This window comes from Ammodytes marinus, assembly GCF_949987685.1.
Source record: "Ammodytes marinus genome assembly, chromosome: 16".
Lineage (NCBI taxonomy): Eukaryota > Metazoa > Chordata > Actinopteri > Uranoscopiformes > Ammodytidae > Ammodytes > Ammodytes marinus.
This window is the reverse complement of record NC_137220.1, coordinates 18,176,967-18,204,632: the sequence shown is the minus strand read 5'-3', so window position 1 is coordinate 18,204,632 and position 27,666 is coordinate 18,176,967. Positions and strand designations below refer to the sequence as shown.

At 41.2% G+C, this 27,666-nt stretch overlaps 2 protein-coding genes across 4 annotated transcripts; both read right to left on the bottom strand.

Moving 5' to 3' along the window:
• Positions 1–20: 20 nt before the first annotated feature.
• cbx7a (chromobox homolog 7a) lies at positions 21–5,447 on the bottom strand. Of its 3 annotated transcripts, XM_080043227.1 has the most exons (7): positions 5,165–5,267; positions 4,010–4,053; positions 3,700–3,765; positions 3,491–3,557; positions 2,492–2,586; positions 1,938–2,229; positions 21–1,557 (listed from the first exon to the last, which is right to left on the bottom strand). In XM_080043227.1, exons 2-7 carry the CDS (start codon positions 4,019–4,021, stop codon positions 989–991), a joined length of 1,101 nt encoding a protein of 366 aa, XP_079899353.1. In that variant the 5' UTR covers positions 4,022–4,053; positions 5,165–5,267; the 3' UTR covers positions 21–988. The 3 variants fall into 3 exon arrangements, with proteins under 3 accessions (XP_079899353.1, XP_079899351.1, XP_079899352.1); XM_080043225.1 differs by lacking the exon at positions 2,492–2,586 and having other exon boundaries at positions 5,165–5,447; XM_080043226.1 differs by lacking the exon at positions 2,492–2,586 and having other exon boundaries at positions 21–1,548; positions 5,165–5,447.
• Positions 5,448–13,756: 8,309 nt separating this feature from the next.
• Positions 13,757–27,275, bottom strand: top3a (DNA topoisomerase III alpha). Its single transcript, XM_080043374.1, has 19 exons — positions 26,796–27,275; positions 25,983–26,042; positions 25,805–25,878; positions 25,628–25,703; positions 25,138–25,246; positions 23,610–23,753; positions 23,203–23,373; positions 22,982–23,082; positions 22,034–22,108; positions 21,794–21,876; positions 21,242–21,452; positions 20,759–20,944; positions 20,432–20,561; positions 19,876–19,989; positions 19,583–19,748; positions 19,316–19,462; positions 18,619–18,741; positions 16,204–16,925; positions 13,757–15,201 (listed from the first exon to the last, which is right to left on the bottom strand). Exons 1-19 carry the CDS (start codon positions 27,021–27,023, stop codon positions 15,044–15,046), a joined length of 3,078 nt encoding a protein of 1,025 aa, XP_079899500.1. The 5' UTR covers positions 27,024–27,275; the 3' UTR covers positions 13,757–15,043.
• Positions 27,276–27,666: the final 391 nt, after the last annotated feature.

Here is a 27,666-nt window from a genome sequence, read left to right as displayed (position 1 = left end):
TATACATATTTATTGGAAATGCAAAGTAAAAATTCATTTTTAGAGAGAAGACATTTGTGACAATTTTAGTAATCGATTGAGACACATTAAATGACATAAGTTAGTTTAGCTTGTGACATGCAATAAATAATAATAAGCTCACTACGGTCTGATCTAACGGACATTTGCTTCCATTGTACATTACCCTACACAGCAGAAGAGCAGCACTGTAAACTGATATAGCCTCTTTTGAAATGCACAAAAGCTACTGAAGAGAGTAGACTATCAATTGGTAATACAAAAATAGAAGCAGGTAGCCTTTCATACCTGAAAAGCAAAAGGACAGATAGACAGCAAACACAACTGTGTACTTCTTTTTTGTTCCTTCATCCTTCTTGAAATGCAGAACTCTGCTGGTGCGGCCAGCCGACTTTAATTCTCTCTCTCTCATTGTTTAATTTCTTTTGTGACTGAAATAAACCTCTTTGACAAACCACAGGACGGGGCTTTGTGGAACAGACTGACAGGGCATGCAGTTAACTTGGTGTGCAAATACTGAAAAAAAGCTGAATCTTTACAAAAAACAGTATTTGTATGAAAGAGGAGCGATTAAAACCAGCCCCGGAGAACAGATCTTAGTATATGAGACTGATGTCTGGCTGGAAAGCACTGAGGACGACTGGAGTAATTCATGGAAGTAGTAATGTGGACTGTAGTGTGGTATTTGGATTGCGGTCTCACCATCTGTGCCCCGCGCTCAGGAAACCCAGCGGCCCCAGGAATGAGCCCTGAGTCCTCTGGATAACAATGGATGCTGAGCCTCAGGCATCCTATCGCCTAAGAAATGAGCCACAATGATAAAATAACCACTGAAAGGCAATAATGTATTCAATGACCTCAATAGGAAGTGAGTGTAGCTTTGTAAACTTGTGGAATCATCTACATACACAACTATTTACATGTACAAAATGAGTGGCCCGTCTACATGTGGTTCATTTCGTCTCCCTCATCATTCACTTGGCCTAAAGAAGCCTTCAGCCACCGGGGCCTCTCTAAAAGTCACCGTCAGAGAGTTGATTGTCACATTTGTCACAATCACCTCCTCTGGATGCTCTTCTGCGGCAGGAGGAGGAGTCTGAGTGCCCGGGGTCGCCGTAGTAACACTCTGATTGTCGCCCGTCACTTCCTTCTTCACCACCTCATCAGCGGAGCACACGGTGGCGTTGCCGTTGCCTGTCGTCTCACGTCTCCCCAGAAGGCTAACTATCACTGAGGTCGTGTTGTTGCCCTCACAAACGCTGCTCTCAGATCTGGGACACTCCCACCCGGACCCTTCCTCACCTCGGTCCCAATCTGAACTGTAGCCCTCCGTAACCTCCTCTCCAGCTATGGCCTTGACCACAGAGACACTGACCTTTGATTGGTCGCTTGCAAATGTTAGGTTCTGCCTTGTTTCAGCTGTGTCATTCCATGTCCTAGGGCCAACTGCTGTCAGGTCTGTGTCCTCTTTCTCCTCCACCTCCTCCATTTCTAAATCCTGACGCTCCAGCATGGGCGGGGAGCTGCACTCTGACCGACCTCAAAGAGAGAAAAAGAGGTACATTTTTAGGCCAAAGGTCATGACCGCACTACTGAATTTCAAGGTGATTAAAGGCAACATATTCTGCTAATTTTCGGCTTCAAAACTGTAATCTGGGTTTCTTCTAGAGACTGTTTTCATGGTGTAGTGTCCAAAAAAAACTTTATAATTCTCACAGTGCCATTGGTGAATCTCCTCTATTCATCCTCTATCTGAAACTTTTAGCTAAGCCCCGCTTTCTAAAAAGCCTCACTGCTATGCCTGACCAGAGTAAGTTACACCAGGGACGCATGTAACTACAGACATAGTAGTTACTGGATCCCTTTTCATGTTGAAAAACATTGAAAAGGGGCATTTATTTCATAGTAGGTGGACTGACCATATACACTGTCTCCATGTCTCTCCTCGGTGGTGCTTCCGGACTCCTGTTTGTCTTCTTCCCAGTCCACCTCCTCCTTCTTCCTCAGCGGACGGAGGGTTTTGTGCAAGGGTCCCCCTGGCCCCCCACGTTTGGATACCCTCTGCTTGCTCTTCCTCCAGGCTCGGCGGCGGAACAAGCTGCCCTGCTCGCCCTGGTCCACATCTGTGCTCATGGAGCGGGTGAGGGAGAGACGCAGTCGAGGGGGGGGCTTCTCCTTGGTGGCACTGCGGAGGTCCATGGCAAAGATGTTCTAGGGCAGAGCAAAGGTAAGGTTTTTTTTTTAGACAACAGCCACACTTTAGCTTTTAGCAGGTACAATTGTGTCGTCAAGTTCTGCTGGGCAAAATTTCGACAGAAAAGATTGGAAATGTAGTCTTGGAGAACACATCCGTGATTAAATCCTAAAACTTTGGTGGACATGTTCCTTATTTAAGATGAACTTACACACTCTAGTTTATGTTGAGTCAATCCCACAGGTATGTCCCGCTGCAGTAACAAACTTATTAGCTCACCAAGTCAGGTGGTGTCAGCGTTTCTGGAGAAAGCTTGTTGTCAAAATCACTTTTTGTGAAAATCAGTGAATATCTCCTCACGATCTGCCTAGGCTCTGTAAATGGGTAAACAAAGGGTATGTTAACAAAGGGGGCCCACCGTAGCAAGTAACATGCCCGTTTACAGAGCCAAGGCAGCACAAACACAGTATGTTCAGGTAGCAGAACTTGAGTAGATAGTCACTTATTTTGACAAAAAATTATTCCCCTGAATCTATACTCCGCCTTTAATCCACTGCTAAAAATAGTCCGCTACAAGTTCACTATTTACTTGTTGTTTGTGTACCTTTTGCTTGGACCTAAATTGGCAGCTGTTTTAGGGAATTATCTAGCTATATTAGCTTTTTGAAATAAAAACTATATATATCCTTTCAAAAGTGATCTTCTTCAGTAGGAACCAACGGGCAGACAGCCAACATTTTGAATCGTTGTGATTTGTTTCCCCAACTGCGCCCCATTTACTATGTATAACCCTATTTCACTTCGCGATTTCCCAGAATTCCTTTCATCAATCTCCAAAACTGGCACGTGCACTGTTTGTCTTTGACAGGGTGAAAGTGGAGAGCAGTAGCAGTTGTGAAGGGAATACTAACACGGTGAGAGGGTGTCCTTTTTGTCACACCTATCTTACACAACACAATGCAACATATCTTTTAGCTGCATTGTATTCTTGTCTACTGAGTTGATTGTTGCTGATGAATCAAGTACGTTTAAGAAAATAGCCCTGGTAATCAGTTTTCCTCGGCTTGGGCTTTGCACTTTTAACAGACAAAGCATTGCAAACAGGAGATGTGGGGTCTGAGAGAAGACTGCCAACTAAAAACTAAAAGTCAGAATATCTGCTTGTTTCCCTCCCACGATAATAAATTGACAGCATGTCCCTTTAAAGTACCAAACTACATCTGTAAAATGCACAACAAAGGCATGGGGGACATGAAGAACAAAGGTAAGTGTCGCTACCCGCAGGACGAGCCTCCTGGGTCTGAGACCTTTCCTTCGATAGGCCAGGGCTCGGACCTTCTCCTGACTGAAAAACAAAGAGGGGTGGGAGAGGACAGAGACAAAATGACAAAGAGGAACCAACCAACCAGGAGTGAGAGAACAAAAACAAGGCCGATATAAAGTGCTTTGCTGGCATAAAACAAAACAAGCTTCCCATGATTACTCACTGTTCTTCGTAGGCCAGGACCAGGCGCGGGTCCAAAATATTGTCCTCTGGTTCCCAAGTACTGTACCTGCCAACAGAAACACACACACAAACAAACAAATGAATCTATCTATCTATCTATCTATCTATCTATCTATCTATCTATCTATCTATCTATCTATCTATCTATCTATCTATCTATCTATCTATCTATCTATCTATCGTCAACGGACATGGTGTGCAGGATATCAAGGCACATGATTTGAAAAGGCTACTATATAGAGTATATTGAGGGGATGAGGTCACTGGATGATGACTAAAGGCTTACTCACTTTGGGGACCATCCCTGCCACTTCAGTAAATACTCCACATTGCCCTGTGTAGAGAGAGCAAGAGAGAGAGAGGGAGAGAGAGAGAGAGGAATGAGCTGTTATGAGCGTAGAGTAAATGGGGGAAAAGACCCCTGTCACTTTAAGTACGGAGTAATGAGGGAGGGGGCGCGTGGATATTTTTCTGCTTCTCAAACGGTGTTTTTTTCCCCCCTGAGGGCTGACGTCAATGACAGCGGAGCTGAGCAGCCTCCAAACAGCAGCTTTTCTCTCGCGTCGCGGTGACGTGACCACACATGGCTATACGAACCGCTCTACACAATGCACGGGATCTTTCTGGAACATTACACCAGTGGCTCGGATAGGTGGGGCCACTGGAACATGTAAACAACTTGGTATTGCGCAACGTCCTCCCAGCAAGCCTGGTGCAATTACCACAGCGGGACACATTTCTATATGACTCAGTGTGCGTAGGCTGAATAGCGAGCTTGTTTACATGAACACCAGCCACACACATGGTTTCTTAATTTTATTATAATATTCTATATTTCATAACAGCATTAGCCTACTAGGCCTATATATGATACCATACGATATAGTGATATAATTTGCTCAGAATACTGCGTCAATTAGGCTACATGTGCGGCAGATTATGTGCCGCTAAATTCTCTGGAAGTGAGAGTGCACATCTCCTCCACTGTAAATCAATATGTAACCATTACGCAGCAGTCGGTGACATTACGCTGCAGTTTCGGCCAGAAACCGCTTGCTCCGCTCGCTGGAAATCAACTGCGTTGCGTCCCCCGTGCAGTGGTCGTGCGTCCGCTTCCAGGATACACGCCCCCTTTAACATTTTACTACAGCTGCGTAGGCTGTTCCACCATAACACATCCATGCAGCATCAGCAGCCGCACGGGTGCAGGCTGCCACTCTGGATGTGAAACAATGTTCAACTTTAACGCATTTGTTTAAAAAAACAGCCTATATTAGGCTGAACATCTATTTGGCGTAAACAGTTGGGAATATGCTTAGCCTAGTTTTGTTTTCGCAAGAGGACAGATGATGCCACACAGAACGCCATCATCCCATTTGGACCAAAACCACAGCCGAACAAGTTACTTAAGTTGTTTTAAGTGTATCGGCATTAGTTTATCTTACCTTTCGCACTCTTTTCTTGGTTATTGACTCAACAGCAAACACTTGCTCTCCTATTGATGACAGCTCCATCATCGCGCGCAGCTCCAAACGCTCCAAACAGCACGCAAAACTGGATCTGAGCTGTTGTTGCCAAAGAGCTGATAGAAAAATACTTCAGGAGGAGGGGGGAAGCGCCTCGGAGTGTCACTGCAGCCGCTCGCGCCCGCTGTGAATAGTTGTTTTAAGCTCAGAGACTGCGTCCTTCCCTCTCACCAAACTCCTGTTCCCTGCCTCTCTCACTTTTTAAAATCTGCGACACATCTGCGCAGAAGGATAACGCGCTCCTTTAAATCGGGCGCGCCCCCCCTTTCCCTCCCTTTCCATTACGTAGGGTAGGGCCAAGCCCCCATTCTGCGTGACGGAGCTAACCAGGCCGCGCACGCAAATTAGAGCAGAGTGCATAAGAGGGACAGAGGAGGAGGGTGGGGGTCAGGACAACAAGGTTATGTGAAACTTAAACCTGCAGTGTGTAGAATTTTGGGAATTTTTTCATAGCAGACTTGGTAGAAAATAATTATAATATCCATAAGTAGGCCTACGTTTAATTTAGTGTATAATAGCTGATTATTTTTTTTAGATTTACATTTTTTTCCCTTAGAAAGGGTCTCATATATCTCTGTAGTTGCGTTCCGAATCGCATACTCTTTCTTTTTTCTATTCTACATACTACATCCGACGATAAAAATAATCTAGTTAGGATGCAGTAGGCATACTATTGGGACATACTTTACTCTCTTATTTCATCATAACATTGGCCTTGATCTTGCCTCTTGCTTTTATATCCATTGCATCCCCGTTTTTTTTTTTTTTTTTATCTTTATTGGATGTATATGATACAATACAAAACACAACAAAACAAGTCATTAAGTCATCTCAGTAAAAAATATATAGCCAGGGAGCGTTTCAAACATCCCGTTTGTTTTCATATGGAGGCTTCGTCGATGTGACGTCACTTCACGTGCGCACTGGATTGTGGGTCATAATCGCCCAAATAGGATGCAGTTTTCAACACTAAGGTTGCGTTCCGAATCGCATACTTTCTACTATATAGTATGTAGAAAAAAGATTTAGGATGTCCCGATTCTTGTGGCCAGATTTAGGATGGTTAGAAGTACCCGGATGTCCTACTTCATGCGGCCAAGATTGTTAGTGTTGAAAACTGCATCCTATTTGGGCGATTCTGACCCACAATCCAGTGCGCACGTGAAGTGACGTCACATCGACGAAGCCTCCATATGAAAACAAACGGGGATGCGACGGATATAAAAGCAAGAGGCAAGATCAAGGCGATTATGATGAAATAAGAGAGTAAAGTATGTCCTAATAGTATGCCTACTGCATCCTAACTAGATTCTTTTTATCGTTGGATGTAGTATGTAGAATAGAAAAAAGAAAGATTAGGCCTATGCGATTCGGAACGCAACCTAACAATCTTGGCCGCATGAAGTAGGACATCCGGGTACTTCTAACCATCCTAAATCTGGCCACAAGAATCGGGACATAATAAATCTTCTTTCTACATACTATATAGTAGAAAGTATGCGATTCGGAACGCAACCTGTATTTCTCCATACCATGGACCAAGGCATGGCACCGCCATGTTGGAAGCATCATGGTTGGAATGTCATCAGGTGCATTGTTTAGAATTTAGAATTGTTCTTGTCCTTGAAGGCCACTTTAGCTTGTTATTATTCGAAAGGGGTGGGGTTACCCAGGGAGTAGGGTTGCAAAATTTCGGAAATTTTCAAAGTTGGAAACTTTCCATGGGAATTAACAGGAATTTATGGGAATTAACAGGAATTTGGGGAATTAACGGGAATACATTTATTGAGACACCCAACTTGATATGATATATAGCTTTTTACTAGACCAGGTTTACAGAGGCTTAAACAGTGATTTTAAAAATAGGTGGGGAAAATACATTTAAGCATAATCTTGACTAAAACAACCAGATTTCATGCAAGTAGACTTGCAAGTTGCACATAGCACACACCTTACTGCAGGGGTACTGAGGCCACGCCCCCTACATGCACTGTGCATTCCTCCATCACATCGGGGGCAATTTACTTAATTTATTGAATGGGTTGGGTCAGACGGATGAGTTATATTTTACTCAACATTCATCTTTTTGTTGTTCAGTGAAATTATTGATTGTAATAATCAAAACTTGATAAAGTTCTTCTTACAAATAAATCTGTTCAAATGTAATGTTTTCTTTATTTAATTAGTTTGCATGGATGTCTGTCTGCCTGTGACAAAACATGTTGTTTATATGTTTAGATTTATGTTTGGATATGAAAAGAAATCATTTAAATGTCCGCCATTTACTTAATTCCTATAATTCCCAATTTTGAATATTCCCAACATTTCCGAGCGAAAGTTCCCTTGGAAACTTTCCGGAAATTTACCGGAAACTTTCCACCCCTTTGCAACCCTACCAGGGAGCGTTGCATTCTAGAACTTTAGGTGCAGTGTGTAACATGACATCATCAACATGACATCATCAAGAAAGTTCTAGAAAGTTCTAGAAAGTTCTAGAATGCAACGCTCCCTGGGTAACCCCACCCCTGTCGAATAATAACAGCAGCTACAGTGGCCTTCAAGGAGAAGAACAATTCTAAATTCTAAACAATGCACCTGATGACATTCCAACTATGACACTTCCAATACGCCTTGGTCCAAGGTATGGAGAAATATGGAGATAAATGAGACCCTTTCTAAGGAGAAAAAAAATTATTCTTAAAAAAATGTTCAGCTATTGTACACTAAATTAAATGTACTTAAGGATATTATAATTATTTTCTACCAAGTCTGCTATGAAAAAAATCCCAAAATTCTACACACTGCAGGTTTAGGTCAGGGGAGGAAACGTTGCAGCACATCGAGCGATTTATTTAAAATCACAGCATAAATAAAAAATGCACTGTGCATTCCTCCATCACATGGGGGGCAATTTACTTAATTTATTGAATCGGTTGGGTCAGACGGATGAGTTAGATTTTACTCAACATTCATCTTTTTGTTGTTCAGTGAAATTATTGATTGTAATAATCAAAACTTGATAAAGTTCTTCTTACAAATAAATCTGTTCAAATGTAATGTTTTCTTTATTTAATTAGTTTGCATGGATGTCTGTCTGCCTGTGACAAAACATGTTGTTTATATGTTTAAATTTATGTTTGGATATGAAAAGAAATCATTTAAATGTCCGCCATTTACTTAAAGGTGCAGCGTGTAATATGACATCATCAAGAAAGTTCTACAAAGTTCTAGAATGCAACACTCCCTGGGTAACCCCGACCCTTTAGAATAATAACAGAAGCTACAGTGGCCTTCAAGGACAAGAGCAATTCTAAATTTTAAACAATGCACCTGATGACATTCCAACAATGACACTTTCAAGATGGCGGCACTAGGCCTTGGTCCAAAATATTCAGAAATATGGACATATATGAGACCCTTTCTAAGGGAAAAAATAATAATAAAAAAAAAATGTTCAGCTATTATGCACTAAATTAAATGTACTTATGGATATTATAATTACTTTCTACAAAATCTGCTAGGAAATAAAACCCAAAATTCTACACACTGCAGGTTTAATTCCTATAATTCCCAATTTTGAATATTCCCAACATTTCCGAGCGAAAGTTCCCTTGGAAACTTTCCGGAAATTTACCGGAAACTTTCCGGAAATTTACCGGAAACTTTCCGGAAATTTACCGGAAACTTTCCACCCCTTTGCAACCCTACCAGGGAGCGTTGCATTCTAGAACTTTAGGTGCAGTGTGTAACATGACATCATCAACATGACATCATCAAGAAAGTTCTAGAATGCAACGCTCCCTGGGTAACCCCACCCCTTTCGAATAATAACAGCAGCTACAGTGGCCTTCAAGGAGAAGAACAATTCTAAATTCTAAACAATGCACCTGATGACATTCCAACTATGACGCTTCCAATACACCTTGGTCCAAGGTATGGAGAAATATGGAGATAAATGAGACCCTTTCTAAGGAAAAAAAATTATTCTTAAAAAAAATGTCAGCTATTGTACACTAAATTAAATGTACTTAAGGATATTATAATTATTTTCTACCAAGTCTGCTATGAAAAAAATCCCAAAATTCTACACACTGCAGGTTTAGGTCAGGGGAGGAAACGTTGCAGCACATCGAGCAATTTATTTAAAATCACAGCATAAATAAAAAATAAAAAGATACTGCTAATAATCCAATTATGAAATCCCGTATTTTAATTTCAGGTCTAAACATGACTTTTGAAAACCCAAAATAACATCGTTTTATATTTTATGTAAAGGTGGAGTCAGCGATTTCTTGCCACTTTTGGTCAAAATCAGTGAATATCTCATAACGATCGGTTAACTGTCTGTAGGTCTAGGTGTGTCTGCGCTGGAAGAATAAACCAAACTAGGCTCTGTAAACGGGAATGTTGATACAGCTACAGTGGGCCCCCTTTTCTTACATAACCTTTGTGTACGTAGGTACCCATTTACAGAGCCTATGGCTGTAACACGAGATAAAATTTTCAGCCAAACACAGTAGCCTACACCGACTACAGGTAGCAGATCCTGAGGAGATTTTCACTGATTTTGAAAAAAACAAGTGATTATGACAACAAGCGTTCTCCAGAATTGCTGAATTTGCATTTATGTGCCTATGTGTCTGTATACAGTAAGCAGCCTTTGACCTTCCAGATGTAGCACAATTTACCTGCCAACGCCTCTAAAGCTCACTTATACACACATCATAACTGGTTCATATTATTTGGAAAATCCAACATGTGAAAAATAGGTTACATTTTGCCGCTTTATGAGAGATTGTGGGCCAGACTTTTTCTTGGCCGGGTGTAGTTGAGGTGACATCAGCAAGGTACCATACAATTGTCCCACACATAACCCCCTGTAAAACAACAACTGTTTCCAGATTTTTCTATGTTACGCTTCAAACGGAAAAGCTATAAACTTACTCTCAAACAGAAAGCGAATAAGCTGTCCAAAATGTTGAACTATTCCTTTAAGACTACAAACAGAACACAGTGTCAGGGAAATCATCACAGTGGTTGATCTAAAGGCATTCTGCTATTTCAAAGGTGAAACACAGTCAAATGATGTTGTGCAGCTAAAACACTGAACTCTGTGGGAGCTCATGTATTTATATAACTGCAGCAAAGGCAGGAAAGATCAGAATCTGCAATGGAAATTATTTCTTGCTTCACTCTCTGGTGAAAATGTCCACCCCTCCAACCGTGTTTGATCCAAATATGGAACTAAACAGCTAAAGATTGTACTGAAGGTCTTTACATCCTGAATACATAGTAACTTTTCGCAGCCCACATACTATGTTTTTAGTTTGTTTTACAGGGGACTGATACTGAGTCCTCCGATCACAGCCACTGGTCATGCATCAACTTTTTAACTGAACATTCTCTTGTCCAGGTGGGAACAGCTCACAGAGGTAAAATGACTACTGTGGAAAAAAGGCCCTGAGCCAATTTGCTATTGTCCTTCATTGAGGTCGGTGTGGATCAGTTTACAGTAAAACTCTCTAACTACAAACACAGTCACACACACGAACACAGTCACATACACACAAACACAGTCACATACACACACACACACACACACACACACACTACACACAGTCACACACACCTACACACAGTCACACACACACACACACACACACACACACACACACACACACACACACACACACACTACACACACCTACACACAGTCACACACACACACACACACTACACACAGTCACACACACACACACACACACACCGACCGTCCGAGATCTCTCTGCACCTGGAACACTTGCATCACTTACGGGCATTGGGTGTCATGGCAACTGTTTCTACGGCGACCACTGAAAAGTTGGATGATGTGGATGACGATGCAAGAAGAGTTAACGAACAGCTGAAGAGTGATTCACCTCCACTGACCCGACTATGACATTTGACCCATTAGTTAATATGTAAACAAGAAGTGCCTTTAATAATCGTTTGATATATAGGGCTTATAGTAAGGAGAAAATATCTGTAGGTGCCTTCAGTAGCTGTTCTTCTGAGGTTTGATTTAAATAAGGCTATAGTGACAACTAGAAGAAATTGAGAGTGTGCAATATATAGGGCATGACAATGTGCAGAGTAAGTATACATCATTTAGATAAATGTAAAAAACACTGATTTATGTGGAAAAGTTTCCTTGAGAGTATTTTATAAAGTGACCTGGTGCCCAAGCTAACTTATTCAAATTGAATGTTCAACAGTCGAAAACCCAAAAAGTAATCAGTTTATTATAGGCTATATATTATTATCATTGTGAAGTTGCAATTCACACATTCTTTAAGCACTACCAAATTAAAAAGGTAAATCAATGATGATAAAGGAGTATCATGCTTCATCTCTGATGATATTGCCATATTCCTGAAGGAAATAGCCTACCTGCCAGAGTCCTTAGGCTTTTTGACAGTTTGTTGACCCTATTGGTGTTTGCATTTCTTAAAGGCGTACTCCATCTATTCAGTCTGTCACTTTCAGGGAGAAAGTTGGGTTTGTGAAAGATGGTGATTGATGCAGCAGAGTCAAAGATGTCTCCGACTTTAGTCCGATGGTATCAATGGCCAAAAACTATACCTAGGCCTAACTAAACTAAAATTATTATTATTTTTTAATACTTTATTAATACGTTTTCTCATCAGGGTTATTAACTCAGACTTTGGACAGCTCCCTTCAGAGGCACAGAATAACTTATGCAAATGTTTTTGCAGACCAATTTGTAGGCCTATTCTTCATGACGAGAAAACTGAACTTCATGTGTAAAATTGGTGCAGTGCCCCTTTAAGTTTCTGCTGTAGCCTTGTACTCCTTTAATATGCTTATGGGAGTTTTAGGACTCTACTGATATTGCAGGACATAGACTTTTCTGGACAGTGGTGTTTAATATATTTTCATAATCACAGTGATCCTTCATGATGGGGTTAAATAGTTCTAGTGATTTCTGTGGACTCGTGGTGAGCTCATCGTGCTTTACGGTGCCTTTAATCTGTACTGTATAGCATTACCGTAACAATTCAAACTGCTGCGGGGTATGGTACAATGAGCGCTTTTCCCGTAAGTAGGAGGAGATCACTGCAATTCAGAAAAGAAACACGGCAATCACATGACTTGTTATCTGCCCAGATACTACTGTAGCAGAGTTGGGAGCTGAGGATGGAACGTAAAAAACAACACAGCAGGCAGGACGGATCACAGCTACCGCGCTCGCTCACTCACTCCCACCCACATGTAATGAGTCACGCATGACTCACCAAACGTGACGGTGAGACCAGCTACTTCTCTGGAATATGGACAGAGAGAGGAAAAAAAACATTAAGGTACCTCATGCCGGGAATCCATGCGTTTCTGGTTATTTTCCTTTGTCCCACCCCTCTCTAACCCCTGGGGGACTCGCACTTAATTTTGCTGGTCGGTTCAAAGTTACAAGCTGCACTTCTGGGAAAAGAAAACCATGCAGATGCTGCAGGTTAAGGTTAACACACAGCTGCAAAACTTGTCTGAAAAGAGTATTTTTGTCTGATAACATACGTGATCGCTGGACGTTTATTTTGTATGCAACACATACATTCATTTTCAGCATTTGAGGAGTCATTCAAATACATATGCTACAGTGTGCATTGTCTGCACACCAGTCCTCGAAAGTACATCAAGTACTCCTACTTTATACTCATAATCCAATGGGGTGCGTTTTATTTCACAAAATGTATTTGACAACTGTAGTTCCTTGTTATTCTGCAGATTCCACATACAACACGTTTATCATATGAAATAGTGGTGGAAATTTGCTGCAATTTAGCCTACTCCTGCTGCAAAATGTTAATTACAATGCTGGCCATTGCTTCTAATAAAGTATGTATATGTAGTGGTATTGCAATTTTTACTCCAGTAAATGATCTAAGAACGTATTCGACCTCTGGCTATATGATATGATCATATGAATACATTTTGCTCCATATTGCTCAAACCAAACTCAATTAATCAAATGGTGTGATGTTGCATCTGAACATGTTCAGCAAAATGCAGCTGGGATAAAGATTTTTTATTTACTAATTATGTTTAGGAGATACAGCAGTACAACAAAACACTTTTTTAAAATGTATTCTTGTGTATATAGTTTAGACTATTTATTGTTGAAGTCTGTTTTGTATGACCACAAATTAAGTTCCCTTGAATTTGACCACAATGTTTTGAGTTTGGTTTCTTTCCAAAGTTTAGGTGAAAGCTGATGAACTCAAAATAAAAGCAAAAGCAAAAGCAATAGAACCAGGAGAATATTATGAAAGATTCCATAGAATCGAAAGCAAAACCAAATCATCAACCTCTGCACTGACAGAGAAAATGAAAAAAAAAATGACCATGTGCTTTTTATTTATGTTTATTAGCATTTGGAAACATTAAAATAGAAATCTTTGATGCTGATGGTTTCTCACACAACCAAGAGAAAAACCAACAAGCTTTTTAGCACTCATTATATTTACAATGTAAAAACACATTTAGCTGTTTCTTCCAACAACAGCCACTTTGAATAATCAACAGTTTAAAATACTTAGCAACTGTCAAAGATAATTATTTACAGGGACTAGATGAACACTAAAATAAGTTTCCAGTGTTAATAATTATACCATGAATAATTAATAAACTGCATAAAGATATGCCTTTTTTAAAAGTATGTATTTATTGGTTAAAGACAGCGTCCATGTAAGAAGCTGTCTCCAAGCTCTCTCTCTCCTCCAGCTGATATAAGGTGCATGCACTGTTAGGACTGTGCATGCGGAGGAACACAACAGTTGGGGGAATCCGTATGATCCAAGGCCAGCCAAGCTAGATTTCCATTAACTGTTGAGCGCTTTCAGGTTCCTGCCGTTACTTCTCAAGTGGTTCAACTTCTCGATGCCCTTCACTTGTACTACTCAGCAAACAACTTCAGACAATCTGAAGCATGCAGTCTGTTTAAATGCTGCAATCAGCTTTAAAAAGGACACAATTCAACATTTTGGGGTTTTGTTTAGATTAAACACAGACGATATTATGTGTTGTATAAGTGAGCTTTAGAGGTGCTGGTTAACTGAGCCAGGTTAGCTCCTCCCTCCTGCTTCCATTCTTTATGCTAAGGCAAGCTTTCTGCTGTCCATAGCCCCATATCTACTGTACTGACATAAGAGTGGCCTCAAGCTTCTCATTTAACTCTTGGCAAGGAAGCAAGGAAGCAAATCAGCTTCCCAAAATGTTGAATTCCTGTTAGGATCCTGGGCTGGTAACCGGTGGGACTTAACAGATAGTAAAAGGTTCACTTGACCCCCAAATGAAACATAACTTTCCTGAAGGAGTTAAAAGAAAGAACCATTCATCTTAGATAAGCATACTGCTGATCTCAGTAGATCTGAACAATCAGAGCTGGATTAAAAAAAAAGAAGGAAGAAAAGGTCTAGTTTCTTCTGACCTAAAATACAAAATGCTTTTCACAATCCTTTTTTTTTACATAAACGAGTTTCCAATGTTCTGCACAACTACAAATGAGAAAGATAGTTTGTGAATTTGTTTGGAGACCTAGTTAGTATGACAGGCCCTTTGCTGTTGTCTCTTGGATCTGTTGTGTCAAAATGTAAATTTGCAGGGGAGGATACAGGTTTTTAATTTAGCACTTTTGTATACCAGAAGAAGAGGTTCCATGTCCACGTCTCATAGGGGGGTCTATGAGGAGGTATATATGTGCATAGACTTCAATAACTCCACACACAGTCTTCAGCCACCATGTCACCGCTGGGGGCAGGTGACTCGGGTGTGTCCCGGCATGTGGCAGATGCCGCAGGTACGAGGCTTCCTAACAGTGGGAGGTTTGTTGGCATCTCCCGTTATGTTCCTCCCAGTCCTCCCTCCGTCTCCACCACCGTTAAATCCACCACCAGAGCCACCTGACATGGAGGAAACAGGTAAAAAAAACCACAAGGTGGTTAGAAGGCACCTCAGATCAAAAGAAAGTGTGTTTTTTCGCTGAGTGTACAGCGTCAGCCTGCTAAGTGGATGCCTCAAGGTCTCAGTGGGAGTGTTTGTGAGTCGTGACAGCTTTTCTTTATCAATAAGTGAAGTTGTAGGTAAGATGCATATCTCTCTCTCTCTCTCTCTCTTTCTCTCTCTCTCTCTCTGGTGTTTGATCTGAGTGTATGTCTTTTCTGCTTTTCCCACTCGTATTAAGATGTATTTAATAAACCTGACATTTTAGCGAGCGTAAAGAAACAGCTGGTTTAATGAAGTCAGACACTGAGGAGAAATCAAACAAATGCAGCGTGATTTAATGTATTGCTGAGGTGAATGTATTAATGGCTGTTACTTCCTTATATTTGAAACAGTCTGGTAAGTAATAGTACCCAAGACCAAAAAAAGAAGTCCCCTTTTGGTCCAAATCAAACCCAGTGCTTTGAGATGCAGTAATACTCTCTTATGACCTATATTAGTTGTTTCAGGCATGTATTTTTAATACAGTCAGAATGAGTAGCCACTTTTCTACTCAGTGAACATACGACTGAAGAAGAAAATTTACTAAAATGCAAACATGCTGACTTTAAGCACATGCATGAAAAGTCCTAATAGTTCTTTAGAAGCACTTATCATAAAGCATAGCTGAGGCAGATGGGAATGGTATTAGTTTTTGAACCAAAGTGTTGGGAAATTTTAACTCTGACCAGCTTATGGCGCTAGAAGAAAGGTTAAAGGATTACCAAAGTTATTTCCATTTATCAGAAGGGGGGCATGAATGTCTGATTCTGCAACAAATTAGCAATCCATCAATTAAATTCCTTGAGTCCATTGCTTGCAAAACTTAAAATGTCCTCATTTAGTTCTGGCCTCGGGATAATAACAAGTAGAACTTTTGAAAAGCAGTGAGACATTTTCATTAGTGTGTGTCTGAGCCTTGCCTGGTGGAGCTACGTTCTCATCGGTCCACTGGAAGAAGCCACACTGCTGGTCTCTTGGTCTCCCGCAGGTGTGGAACATGCGGCCCTTGTTGGGACCGTCCTTTTGCACCGTGCGCACCACCGCAGCCTCGTTACATTTGCACATTGTCTCTCCCGCATTCCCTCCTCCGGTGTTGTCCCTGAACCCCGTAGAAGGTCTTGGAGGCTGGGGGGTCTGTGCTGGTTGCAGCGGAGGCCCCCGACCCTGCGGCGCCCCCTGCTGACTCGGCTCGTCGGCCCACAGGAAAAAGTTGCAGCTCCCGCCGTTGCACTTGTAGAACTGGCGACCTTGGTTGGGGCCATCTTTGCGCACGGTCAGTTGGAGCGCATCCTGACCACAGTTACACACAATGGTGTCGCTGCTGGTATCCACACCGCCGCCCGGTGGAGGTTGAGCAGGCTGCGGGCTCCAGGTGGGGACGGGAGGAAGGGACGGTCGAGGGTTTGAACTTTGGGCTCTGGGGGGCTTTGGCCTGGGGGGCCTGGGAGCTGGGGGATGATGGTCGTCTCCTCTACCTCCTCCTCCTGCTCCTCCTCCTCCTCCTCCTCCTCCCCCTCCTCCCCCTCTCAGGTATTTCAGGTCCAGCACCTCTCTGAGCGTCTCATCACATCCACCGATGCAGCCGACAAACTCCAAAGGCATCATGGGAGGGAGGCTGCCTCTGCGGAACTTTAGCTTCAACCTGAACAATGTAGGACACACAGGAGGTCACTGTAAAAGAAGTCAACCTCATTCCCTATGGTGATGGAGGCGAATCAAAGACTGTCTCCACATCCAATAGTTATTACAGGGCTATAACAAAGAAAGTTATAGACAGAGTAGAAATATTGAAATAGGTCCCAGTCTAGTACTATAACTACCGTATACTGTCCTCATCATCTTGTTAATGTCAGATACAGCATATTATATATACTGGGTTTTGTATTGGTTGTTGAATAAAATGATAAAAAAAAAATAGGGACAGTACATGAATCACAACACTACACCTTTCAGGTCCATCCATCCATTTTGCTGAATGTAGCAGACATTGGAGTCGCAATTATTAAAAAGGCACACTCTGCAAAATGTTCATGAAAATAAAATACGTAGTATTTACTATTCAAAAATAATCCCTCTCAAAGATCACTTCTGCCCTATTAGAATGAGTGGTGGTGTGTTTATCTGCACAGCCTTCTCAAAACGTGTGTGTAAAACAAAGTTGGAAAAATATAAGTGCAGAGAGGCTGCAGCGATAAGAAACAGTTTATTACTGCACACATCTGCTGTACAGCACCTCAAGTTATCCAACAGGCTGAAACCGCTGGGTGAGATCTGATTAAAAAACGGTGGCATTGTTATAATGTTCTGTATTTCAACTTTGAGCTCTGTAGCAGATTGGTTGCTGTGGTAACGGATGCTGGTGTGGAGCACTTTGGCTCAATGCTAGTGAGAGCACCCTATATTTGGACTGAGTTGAGGCATGCGCTCAATGGGTAAACGCCCACTGGTGTAAACAAGAATTTTGACAGGTTTCCTGTAGTGCCGAGAGCTTCATCAGTGTTCCTTATCTTCGCAAAGCAAGCAGCGCCTGCATACAGTACACAGTTCTAAAGTGTAAACTGTGGCTTCAAGCCAGATAAGATACTTAGCATTGATTGACATGGAAACAATATGTTTTCAATGTTAAATATGCACAGTTATGGAGAGTCTGATTTGTGACGGACTGAAGGATCTCACAGTCAACCAGGAGGGGAGCAACATCCCAAACAATTAAAATGCTCAAATTCTGTGTACATGTAAAATGTAATTCATTCTCTGCCTTTACTCTTTGTCAAGAAGCTCTGTAACCAACGCAGTGTTGACTGTTATTCTAAAATATTCATCTTTCATTTTGTCATTATTTTCTTCATTTATTGCATATATTGCCATACATCACAGGCAAAGACAACATCCTACAGCTGCTTTTACATGTTTCCATATTACCTTTGAATAATATCCAATTCTGAAACTTTTAGCGTACATTGTATTTATGTTGTTTTTGTTTGGGGGACACTTTTAAACATTCCTAATTATACCCCTTGGTGAAATACAATCTTGAGACTTTGGAGCACTGAATGAGACACATCTAAATCTGCTTGTCTGTTGTTTCACAATCCATCTGATTCAGAACATTTCTGAGCAGAAAATAATATGCAAAGCGGATGGGATGACAGATATTCATTAAAAATAGGTCACTTAAACTATTGGCAGGTAACTTGATGCTTTGTGTACGAGAATCATCAGTGCTATGTATAACAACTTTAATGGCTTCCTAAACTTGACGTAAAGGGCACAGTTATTAATAGTTAAATTAAAAAACACGGTCTACTATATTTTACTATAAAATGAATACTTACATGTGAACAGGGTGTGGCTGACAGGTGGGGCAGATGCTTTCATCTCTGCTGACCTCCAGCATTGTCTCAGGGAACCACACTGCTGTCTTACAGGCTGGGTAGCCTGTGCAGGACAGGAACTTACTGCATGACGGGGAGCAGACAAATAATACAGTATGAATTTGATAGATTGTTACTGAAGTAAAGGGTGCTTTTATGAAAAAAAAGAGCGACATTACTATGCCATAACAAATTTAAAGTTTTGGAAGCATACAAAGGTACACACAGTCAGAAAGGGAAGTCAATTGATAAAGATCAATTATTAAGTTGTGGTGAATAGGTAGGATTAAATAAGTGTATACTTCTTGCTACTTCTTTTCAGGCATGTCAATGCTGGTTAGTGGAAAATATGTTGTAACATGCTTTTCATTTTATCCTGCTTATTTCTGAATTCATTTAAATATGGTTTATTCAAAAAACTATATTTTTTTAGATGTCTGAAATACATTTCTTCATTCTTTCATTTAAAGTCTCAAATGACTTTCTAGACACACTACAAGTAGAAAATCAAGCTTATACCAAATATATAGTACCAAAGGTACGGTCCCTTAGAGTGAGATAAATGGCGGGACAAACATTCAAGAAAATGCTAAATTAAGTTTAAAAAGTCAAAGAAAACAAGACAGCGGAAGCTTCTTTGCCATGTGTCTCATCTCACCTGTTTCCCTCCTTCTTCTTCTTCAGCACCATGTCCCGCCCACAGTTAGGACACTTCCTGACCGGCAGCGGCATCTCCATGTCCTGCTGCTCTGCCTCAGTCATCTCCTGAGCTGCACCCAGGTATGGAGCCAGGGCTTCATCTAACCTGGAGCAATGACAGAACAGGACCTTATACCTGGGTCACAACAACCGACAGTGACCATTCTGCTCGTTTGGTGGATCAGTAAACACACTAACATCTACTACAGGGGAAATGGTTACTTACTTCTTTGCCTTCCTGGCAGACTCGATGAAGACGCTCTTGTATTTTTGGATGTGATGCTGCAGTACACCTTGTTTTTCCTTCCTGCCCTCTGATACTAGCTTGAGATCCGCCTCCAATTCAGAACGTAGGTTTGGTTTGGACATCTCAAAGCCCATGGAGTTATAACCTAAAGAAAGACACTAAGTTTTGTAGGTGATGTGTAACATATTTGAGTGACAGCAACAACTGCATATGGAGCCCATAAACACCTCCTTTATGTTGTATTGTGTGTTTGTGTGTGTGTGTTTACATACCCTCCACCAGTCCCATGCCCAGCTCTCCAGGGAGAAACCTCTGGTCAGCTGTCAAGCCCACATAACTGCGACTTTTTATAGTCTCGATGTGCTCCGCATGGGTTGCATCTGTGCCTGTTCAATTAATACACACAGTTAAGGATCAGACATAAAAAAGTTAACAAAATGGACAAATTTCTGTGTTGACTCGTCAGTTGTGCTTTAGGTAGGTGTTATCTGCTTTGACTGAAATAAGGTACTGGTATGTTGCAAACAGGTAACATGAAATACTTTCAAATGATAGTGTTCTTAATTAAATGTCCTGTATAAATGAATGAATAAATGAATAAAAGCATATATCACAATATATTGATATTGTAAAGCTATATAGACTGAGACAAAAAATTGGTACTTCATTTAATATAAATCTTGGTACATGTTAATTATGGTGTATTGCGGACACGATTATTCCCTTATGTGGGATTGATGAGGATGTTTTAAAATGTCTATGATAGTTGGTAGGACCATACACATTTCATACGAGGTCTGTCTGTTTGTGTTTGTGTTTGTACTGTACCGATGCCGTGCTTCTCCATCAGCGATATGAGGTCGGCTTCTGTGAGCAGCTGCGGCGGACTAGTCTGTCCGTCCACCATCTCGACAGCAGAGGGCTGGAACTGGGAGCCTTGCTCATACACTGGAATCACCTATGTATCACATACAAAGCAGGTTTACAAGGACATATCCCACACACGCATACACACTCTATCAAAGGAAGGTACTTAAAACTGAATAACGTAGCTGAGACTATAATTCAATGTAGAAGCTTTAAGATAACACTAGCAATTATTTGAGCTTCTTTACAGTACAATAATTCCTATTAACACAGACACAAACACCGTACCTTGGCGCTCCACCTTTCATACGGGTAAACGTCCAGGTAGTTCCTAGCAATGATCATGAGTCCTGAGGCGGAGAACTTCTCGTGAGCAATGTCTATGTCCACCACGGTCTCCTGCCCCAAAGCATCCTGGGATACACAAGCCAGGAAGTGACGGACGATGAACTCATACACTCGTCCTTCATTGCCCTGGGTATTGAAGAGACAGATAATCATTACTGTTTTAAATACACCTGTGTATGCTCATCTTTTCAAGTGTGTTTTTGTTTGTCAGTTTTTATAAAGATACTTAAAAGTTGAAAAATTATTATTATTATTTTTTTAAATGATCTTCGCTGAACTAAGACTTTTGGGCTTCTTTGGGCCATCTGTGAAACAATTAGCCAATTTCATATTGCTGAAACAATAGCATTCGTTTAAAACAGAAAAACAGGCGGCTTTGTCAACTTGACGTTTTTGTTGGAAAAGTCTATTTTGAGGACCTACCTGCAGTGTACCGGAGTATTTGGTAGGGTGAATGGGGGGATGGGCTTGATCAGATTTCTTGCCCTGCCGCGGGTTGGGACCCCCAGGCTGATCAAGCACCCGCTGGGCAAACGTCCCCCAGGCGGGGCTATGTGCCTGCTGCTCCACCAGCGGGCCCAGAGCCAGGTTTTGAGGAAAGATGTTAGTCTCTGTACGGGGGTAGCTGATAAACCTGAGCAGAAGAAAACCCACACACAGTCACAAGTCATCCTCACACAGACGTACTAACTTTAGAATTGTGACTTTGCTCATCTATGCCTGGGAGACACCACCCTGCCAGATGGTGTCTGTCCATGGACAAAAATAGGCACAACTTTGAGCTTGTATAAGAACCTGGTAAACAAAAAATACATTGACCGTTTCACTGACACCACAAAGCCTCTAATATGGTGATGTAGATGTCAAAATACAGTGAGAATAAAATTATAAGGACATTAAGTATATGGTCGACTCGAGACAATACTTTTCTGTGTGTATAGCTGCATATTTGCACATTACCTAACATTCACTCACCCTTGGGTGTAGAGTTTTTCTGCAATTTTCATGGTCTCTTTTGCACTTATTCTTAGCTTCCGAGATGCCAGTTTTTCCATTTCCTAATGGTCAGAAAAGGGTGAAGGACTGTTCAGTGGGACAAAGTAGCATGCTTTCTGTTGTGCTGGAAAAACTACTACGCACGCTTTAAAACTTAAAAAGTGTGTGTTTCGAGATGCAGCGTTTGTTCTGTGTGGTTGTATTACTTTATATTCTTACCACAGTGTCCAAAGGCAACGGTCTCCACTTGCTCTTAGGTTTGCTGGTTACTGAGGTGACGGTTGCCATGGGATCCTGGAAATAAATTAAAGGATATTCTAGTGTGTACCATTCTACACGTGGCTTTTAGCCCATTTTATTCAGGAAGGTCAACAACACGTTCAAATTTACTGTAGTTTGCTCCTGGGGGAACAGCAGCATTAACGCATGTGGAGGCACTTACATCAAAGAATAGAAACATACAAACAACAAACACAAAGACAAAGACAAACACAAAGACAAACACACACACTTCGTACAGGTGAGGTCCATGGGGAACACTAGAAGTACAGGTAAAGGTACATAATTACAGAAGGTGCCAGTGTTATCACAGCTACAGTCCGAAAGCTCAAAAAACAGCAACAACAGTTTTAAAAATAAGGTAAATAAGGTTTTTTGCTGTATTATCTTTACTTCTTCGGTGATGTTGTATCTAATGTGATGATTAAGTGCATGTTGTATATTCCTAGAGATGATTGGTTAACTTTTTTTTTTTAATTAAAAAAGGCACAGTGCACCCTACGTTGTGGTAAATCAAACAAGGTTGACAGGGCAGCAAGTAGATGTGGGTATTGCTGACGTATAGGGAACGCGGCGATTCTAATTATTATTTTTAATTAGCAAATGTAGGACACTACAAGCATGAAGCATCAGAACATAACTTAGGACTTCAACATTTCAAAATGTCTAGTAACAAAGTAAAAACAAAACAATTACATGACCTTCTATACAAGACTTTTCAAGGTCAAGAGTTTGGCCTTTCCTTGAACATGTTAACAACTATTTAACTAACACTGAAAGAACTTCAAATGTATCGTGTTACATTTTCTAAAGAAAGATCTCACAATAGCAACATCAGCTGACCTACAAAGCTTACTAGAGCTCAACATAAAACAAACAGATGCATACCTCCATGCAGATCTGGTAGAGCACCAGGCAAGCTGTGTGGTTGAAGAGACGGTTTCTCTTCCAGCTGAACTCTACATTGTCCTCTCCCATCTCATGCAGCACTGAGACAAAGACAGACACAAGGAACAGTAAGGGTTAAGATGAGCGAGTCTTATAAACTGTTTAAAAGCTGAATGCTGGCATCTTCATTGAACCTGTGTGTCTGTGCATTGAGTTAGTACCTTTGATCTTGTAAAAGGTCTCGGGTATGAAAGCCTGAATGGCCTTGAAGCGCTCCACCACAAAGCCCAGAGTGGGAAACTGACAGCTGCCGTATGAGATCAGCTGATTGGCCAGAGACTCTGGGAAGATCTTCTGCAGGCGAAGCGTCTGGAACCGAGTAAAGGACGCACCTGCAGATGAGTACAGGAGAGAGGACGGGATAGTATTAACAACTTAAATGTCCCTTCACATATGATATAGTTTATATCATATGTGAAGGGACATTTAACTAAGGTCGTCATCCAGACTTTAAACTGTCCCGTATGAAACATTTTCTGTAGAGCCATCCCATAATCCTGCAAGAACCCTGTTCACCTGCATTCGTGTGTTGTTGCTATGCTTTTTGTTTGGTGGAGTGTATCCATACCTATCCGCAGGTCCAGCTCCTGACGGACATCGACAGCATCGCTGACGTTAGCATCTGGCTCCAATAGAGTCTCACAAGCTCTCCGAATGGAGTTGGGGGTGATCTCAGAGAACTTTGCCCGAAATACTTGTAAGTTGTGCTTCACTAAAAAGTATAAAAAAGGACAAAAAAGCACACACACAAACGCAGACATAATCAGGAGTGATTCATGGGCAAACAAATACTGCTATATTTACTTTTAGACTAAGGGGCACTTTACACGACAACACGAAACGGTGCAAACGCGGAAAAATTCCCGCAGTTGCACTATATAATTTACAGGAAAACAGCAAACGCAGGCATGAAACCGCAGGTTTTTGAGATCACCTCTCAGGGAGGATTTTTTGGAAAACTTAACGGTTTTGGTTTCCTGTAAACACCGAAACCATTTCCCCTGATAACGCTGACGTCACGGCTCCACCCTCACACATGCGTAGTCTATAACATTTGCTGTCAAAATACCCACAACACAAGCGAGTTATAAAGTTAGAAGACAACATGAATGGTGTCTCCACGGCACCATCACTGTGATCAGCGGAGAGTGACGTGCAGGGCTAAAATATAGCACTCGCCAATTTAGTCTAAGCGATTAGTAAGTTATTGAGACCACCGGCCACTTTGTCTGGGGAAAGATTTGTGCTCTGCCGGTTTTTCTAGCCAAATAAACGTGTGTAGCTTCTATGCCAGGGCAGGGACACGGCTCTCTCTACATTAAAAAACACTATCCATAGTTCAGCGCGCAGCGGTTAAGTTACTGTTCAACAAAAGGAGCATTAAGGCTACGGCTTCACAGTAAAAGCATTTCACTGGCTAAACATTAATAGCATTTCACTGGACACACGTGAGTTGACTTTTATTTTGAAGTACGCCTAACAGGAAGGTATCCGCTCACGAAGCCCCTTCACTACCAGCATGTCTTCTATTTTTACGAGTTCAATGCGGTGAAATAAGAGGACAGAAAGCTTGTCTTTTACAATATTTGTAACCCCAAGCTTACACCAACCGCTTTATGAACGTTAGTGGCATTAATTTTCGGTTACAGTAAGGTTTTATGCATCAAATTGTACCGGAAGAGCTATCTACTAGGCTGTGTCACCGCTGACTATTGGCTTGGCATGGCTGCTACACTGCTACTACAGCGATTTCGGCCCGTTTCCTCTGAAAACATGTGTACGAGTTTAGATGTCAGATAAATTGTGTCTGAACGGGGGGTTTTTTTTTAAACCAAAAACGGGAAAACTGTCACGTTTTCACCGTGTAAAGTGCCCCTAAGCCAAGCTAGCTGTTTCCGCCTGATTCCAGTCTTCATGCTGAGCCAACCATATCCTATCTCCAGCATCATATTTACATTACAGACATGCGTGTTATTGATCTTATCGAAAATCTGGGTAAAAGGCACATTTCCCAAGATGTGGATTAGTTCAGAGACATGCTCGTCTGCACCCACATAACAAAAACAAAGAACAGTCCACACAGTTTACTATCATACCTGCTTTGCAGACATTTATGACTTCAAAGCCAATGTTTTCGCCCTCTCTGTCACAATCAGTCCAGATGATTAAGGCTTGGCACTGCCTCACCTCTTTCTCCAGTGTCCGCTAGAGGCACAGAGGGACGGAGAGAACAGAGGGGAAAAGGAAGAGCGGAAGGAGAGAGGGTTAGATGGAGAGTGAGGGAGTCATAAAAATCTTTCAAGTCAATTTTTTATTATCCATATTCATCAATATTTTCTTCGATTACAGCCTAGCACTGCTGATAGATGCTAAGGATAAATCTGAACCTACTGCCCACTCAAAAAAACAAACAAATGCGGTAGCTTATCCCGATTTTATGAATACACTTGAATAATTTTTAGAATGAAACTATGACATTCCTAATATCAATCAAAAATCACATTATCACACACAATGGAGCTTCAAAAGGAGTAAAGATTGTTTTTATATAGTATGTGACTCTACATAAACAGTGCCTAAACATACCTTGATTTGTACCATGTTATCTGGACAGTACTTCTCTACCTCAGCATCAAATAGCAGAACGGGATTGCAACTGTGCCTTTGGAGAGTAAATGAATAAAATACAATCAGTTGACTGGTGATACAGTGTGATGCTAAATAAACTTAAAAAATAAATAAATCCTATTTCATTTAAATTACCATTTCTGGAACGGTGCTCTAAACTCCGTGGCCAGTAAATGGCCCGAGACTGAAGTCATTGTTACACTGACATTCTGCAACGGCATTGAGAAATAATGAAACCAGAAGAATCAGAGAAAACGTAAAACAAGAACGGACATAATGGTGCATATCTAATTACTTCACTGGTCTCACTTACCTGACCAAAGAGATGATACTCATACTCATAGATTTTATTATACTTTGACATCCCTTCCCTCTAAAATGGAAAAGAAGACAGTTAGTACTGGAGCAACCAAAGAGAAATAAAAAAATCCGATATATAATCTGATATCAGCGGATATTTGAGAGTTTTTTTTAAGCTCAATAGAAGGTGTGCGATTAAACATGGTGGTAACCAATCAGGTTTTTATTATAGGATGTGTGATCCGTTGTTTAGTGGCATGGGACAAAACAAGTGTCAAAGTCACAACAATCAGCAAGTATTCAAAGTTGAAAAGTAAATAAAATTAAATAAAAAATAAAACTAGGTGGCGATAGATTCCATTAATTTACTAATAAGGTCAGCTATTATACATATCATCCATTCCTAGAGCGTGTTTAAGGGAGAGCGTATTTTCTATTAAAGATTTCCTGATTCATGCTTAACTTTTGTTCAGCCAAAATGTTTTCAGTCTTCAACTGTATGCTGCATAATGGATAAGCTATAATCAAGGTAAAGGTGATTTTGCAATCCACTGTGGGGTGGGCCACAAGACAAAGTAACATCATTCAAAAACGTCCAACACAGGTTGTCAGAGCCAAGCTCCTCTGGTTGTTTTCTTTAACATACCAACGGTCTAAAGCAATAGGCCACATGTTTTGCCATTTAATGCTTAATCTAATGTTTAAACTATTGATTGATTTACAAAATAGCTTCCAGATTAATTCTCGTTCCAGCACTACACTTCCCAATAACATTACGCTTATCTGTCGGAGAGTTTTGATCTGCTGATGGATGGACATGACTGACCCTCCTTGAACTGCCGCTGGACATGATCTCTGCTATACATTTGGCCGCATCGTTCTTCTCGGCTACGCAGAGGACCCGTTTGATCTGAGCCCGACCCCGGATCATGTCTGCCTGCTGAGGTGCGTCCGGACACCGGCCGCTCTGCGCCTCACAGAAACCCCTCCGCGAGACCCCGAGCCGCTGTAGTCCCGAACGAAGCAGAGATTTCCCGAGTAAATGCACTAACATGCCTGGGTGCAGCCGGTGCTCCGTGCAGCCCCTCTGCTGCTGTCTCTACACCGTGTTAGCATGTTAGCTGGAGGAGCTAACTACTATGGTGTCCGCTCTCCAGAACTTTTCCCAAGAGCTTAAAAGTGGTCATTAGTTGACCAACTTCACTTCCGATCAATTAAATAGAGAAGAATAACGCAAACCAAAGAAAAAAATTACAGTTAAAAACTTATATAAGGAACAAAGCCGACATTTACAGTACTGCAAGCTCTATTTACAAATTCCGCGCCTGCCTGTCAAATACTGCCGTAATCAAGGTCGTTAAACTGTCGTAAAATCATCGCCCTACCAGAGCGTGAGAATTAAAACATTTTTATAATAATAACAACGGTTACATTCAAATGAACCTTTGTTTACATACACAACGCACCGTACACTTATTGATAATGTGTTTTTCATTAACGACCATAATGTAGATTATGATATATTACCTATGTAGGCTATAGCCTATTACATTATTTTAAAACAGAAAATCCACCCTAAATCAGAATTTACATTAGGCTAAGTAATTTCAACATCTACAAACCGCTACAAACACAGACTTTTACCACGACTGAAGACGCAGATAATGTCCTGTCCTCTGTGGTAGGCTAAGTTATTA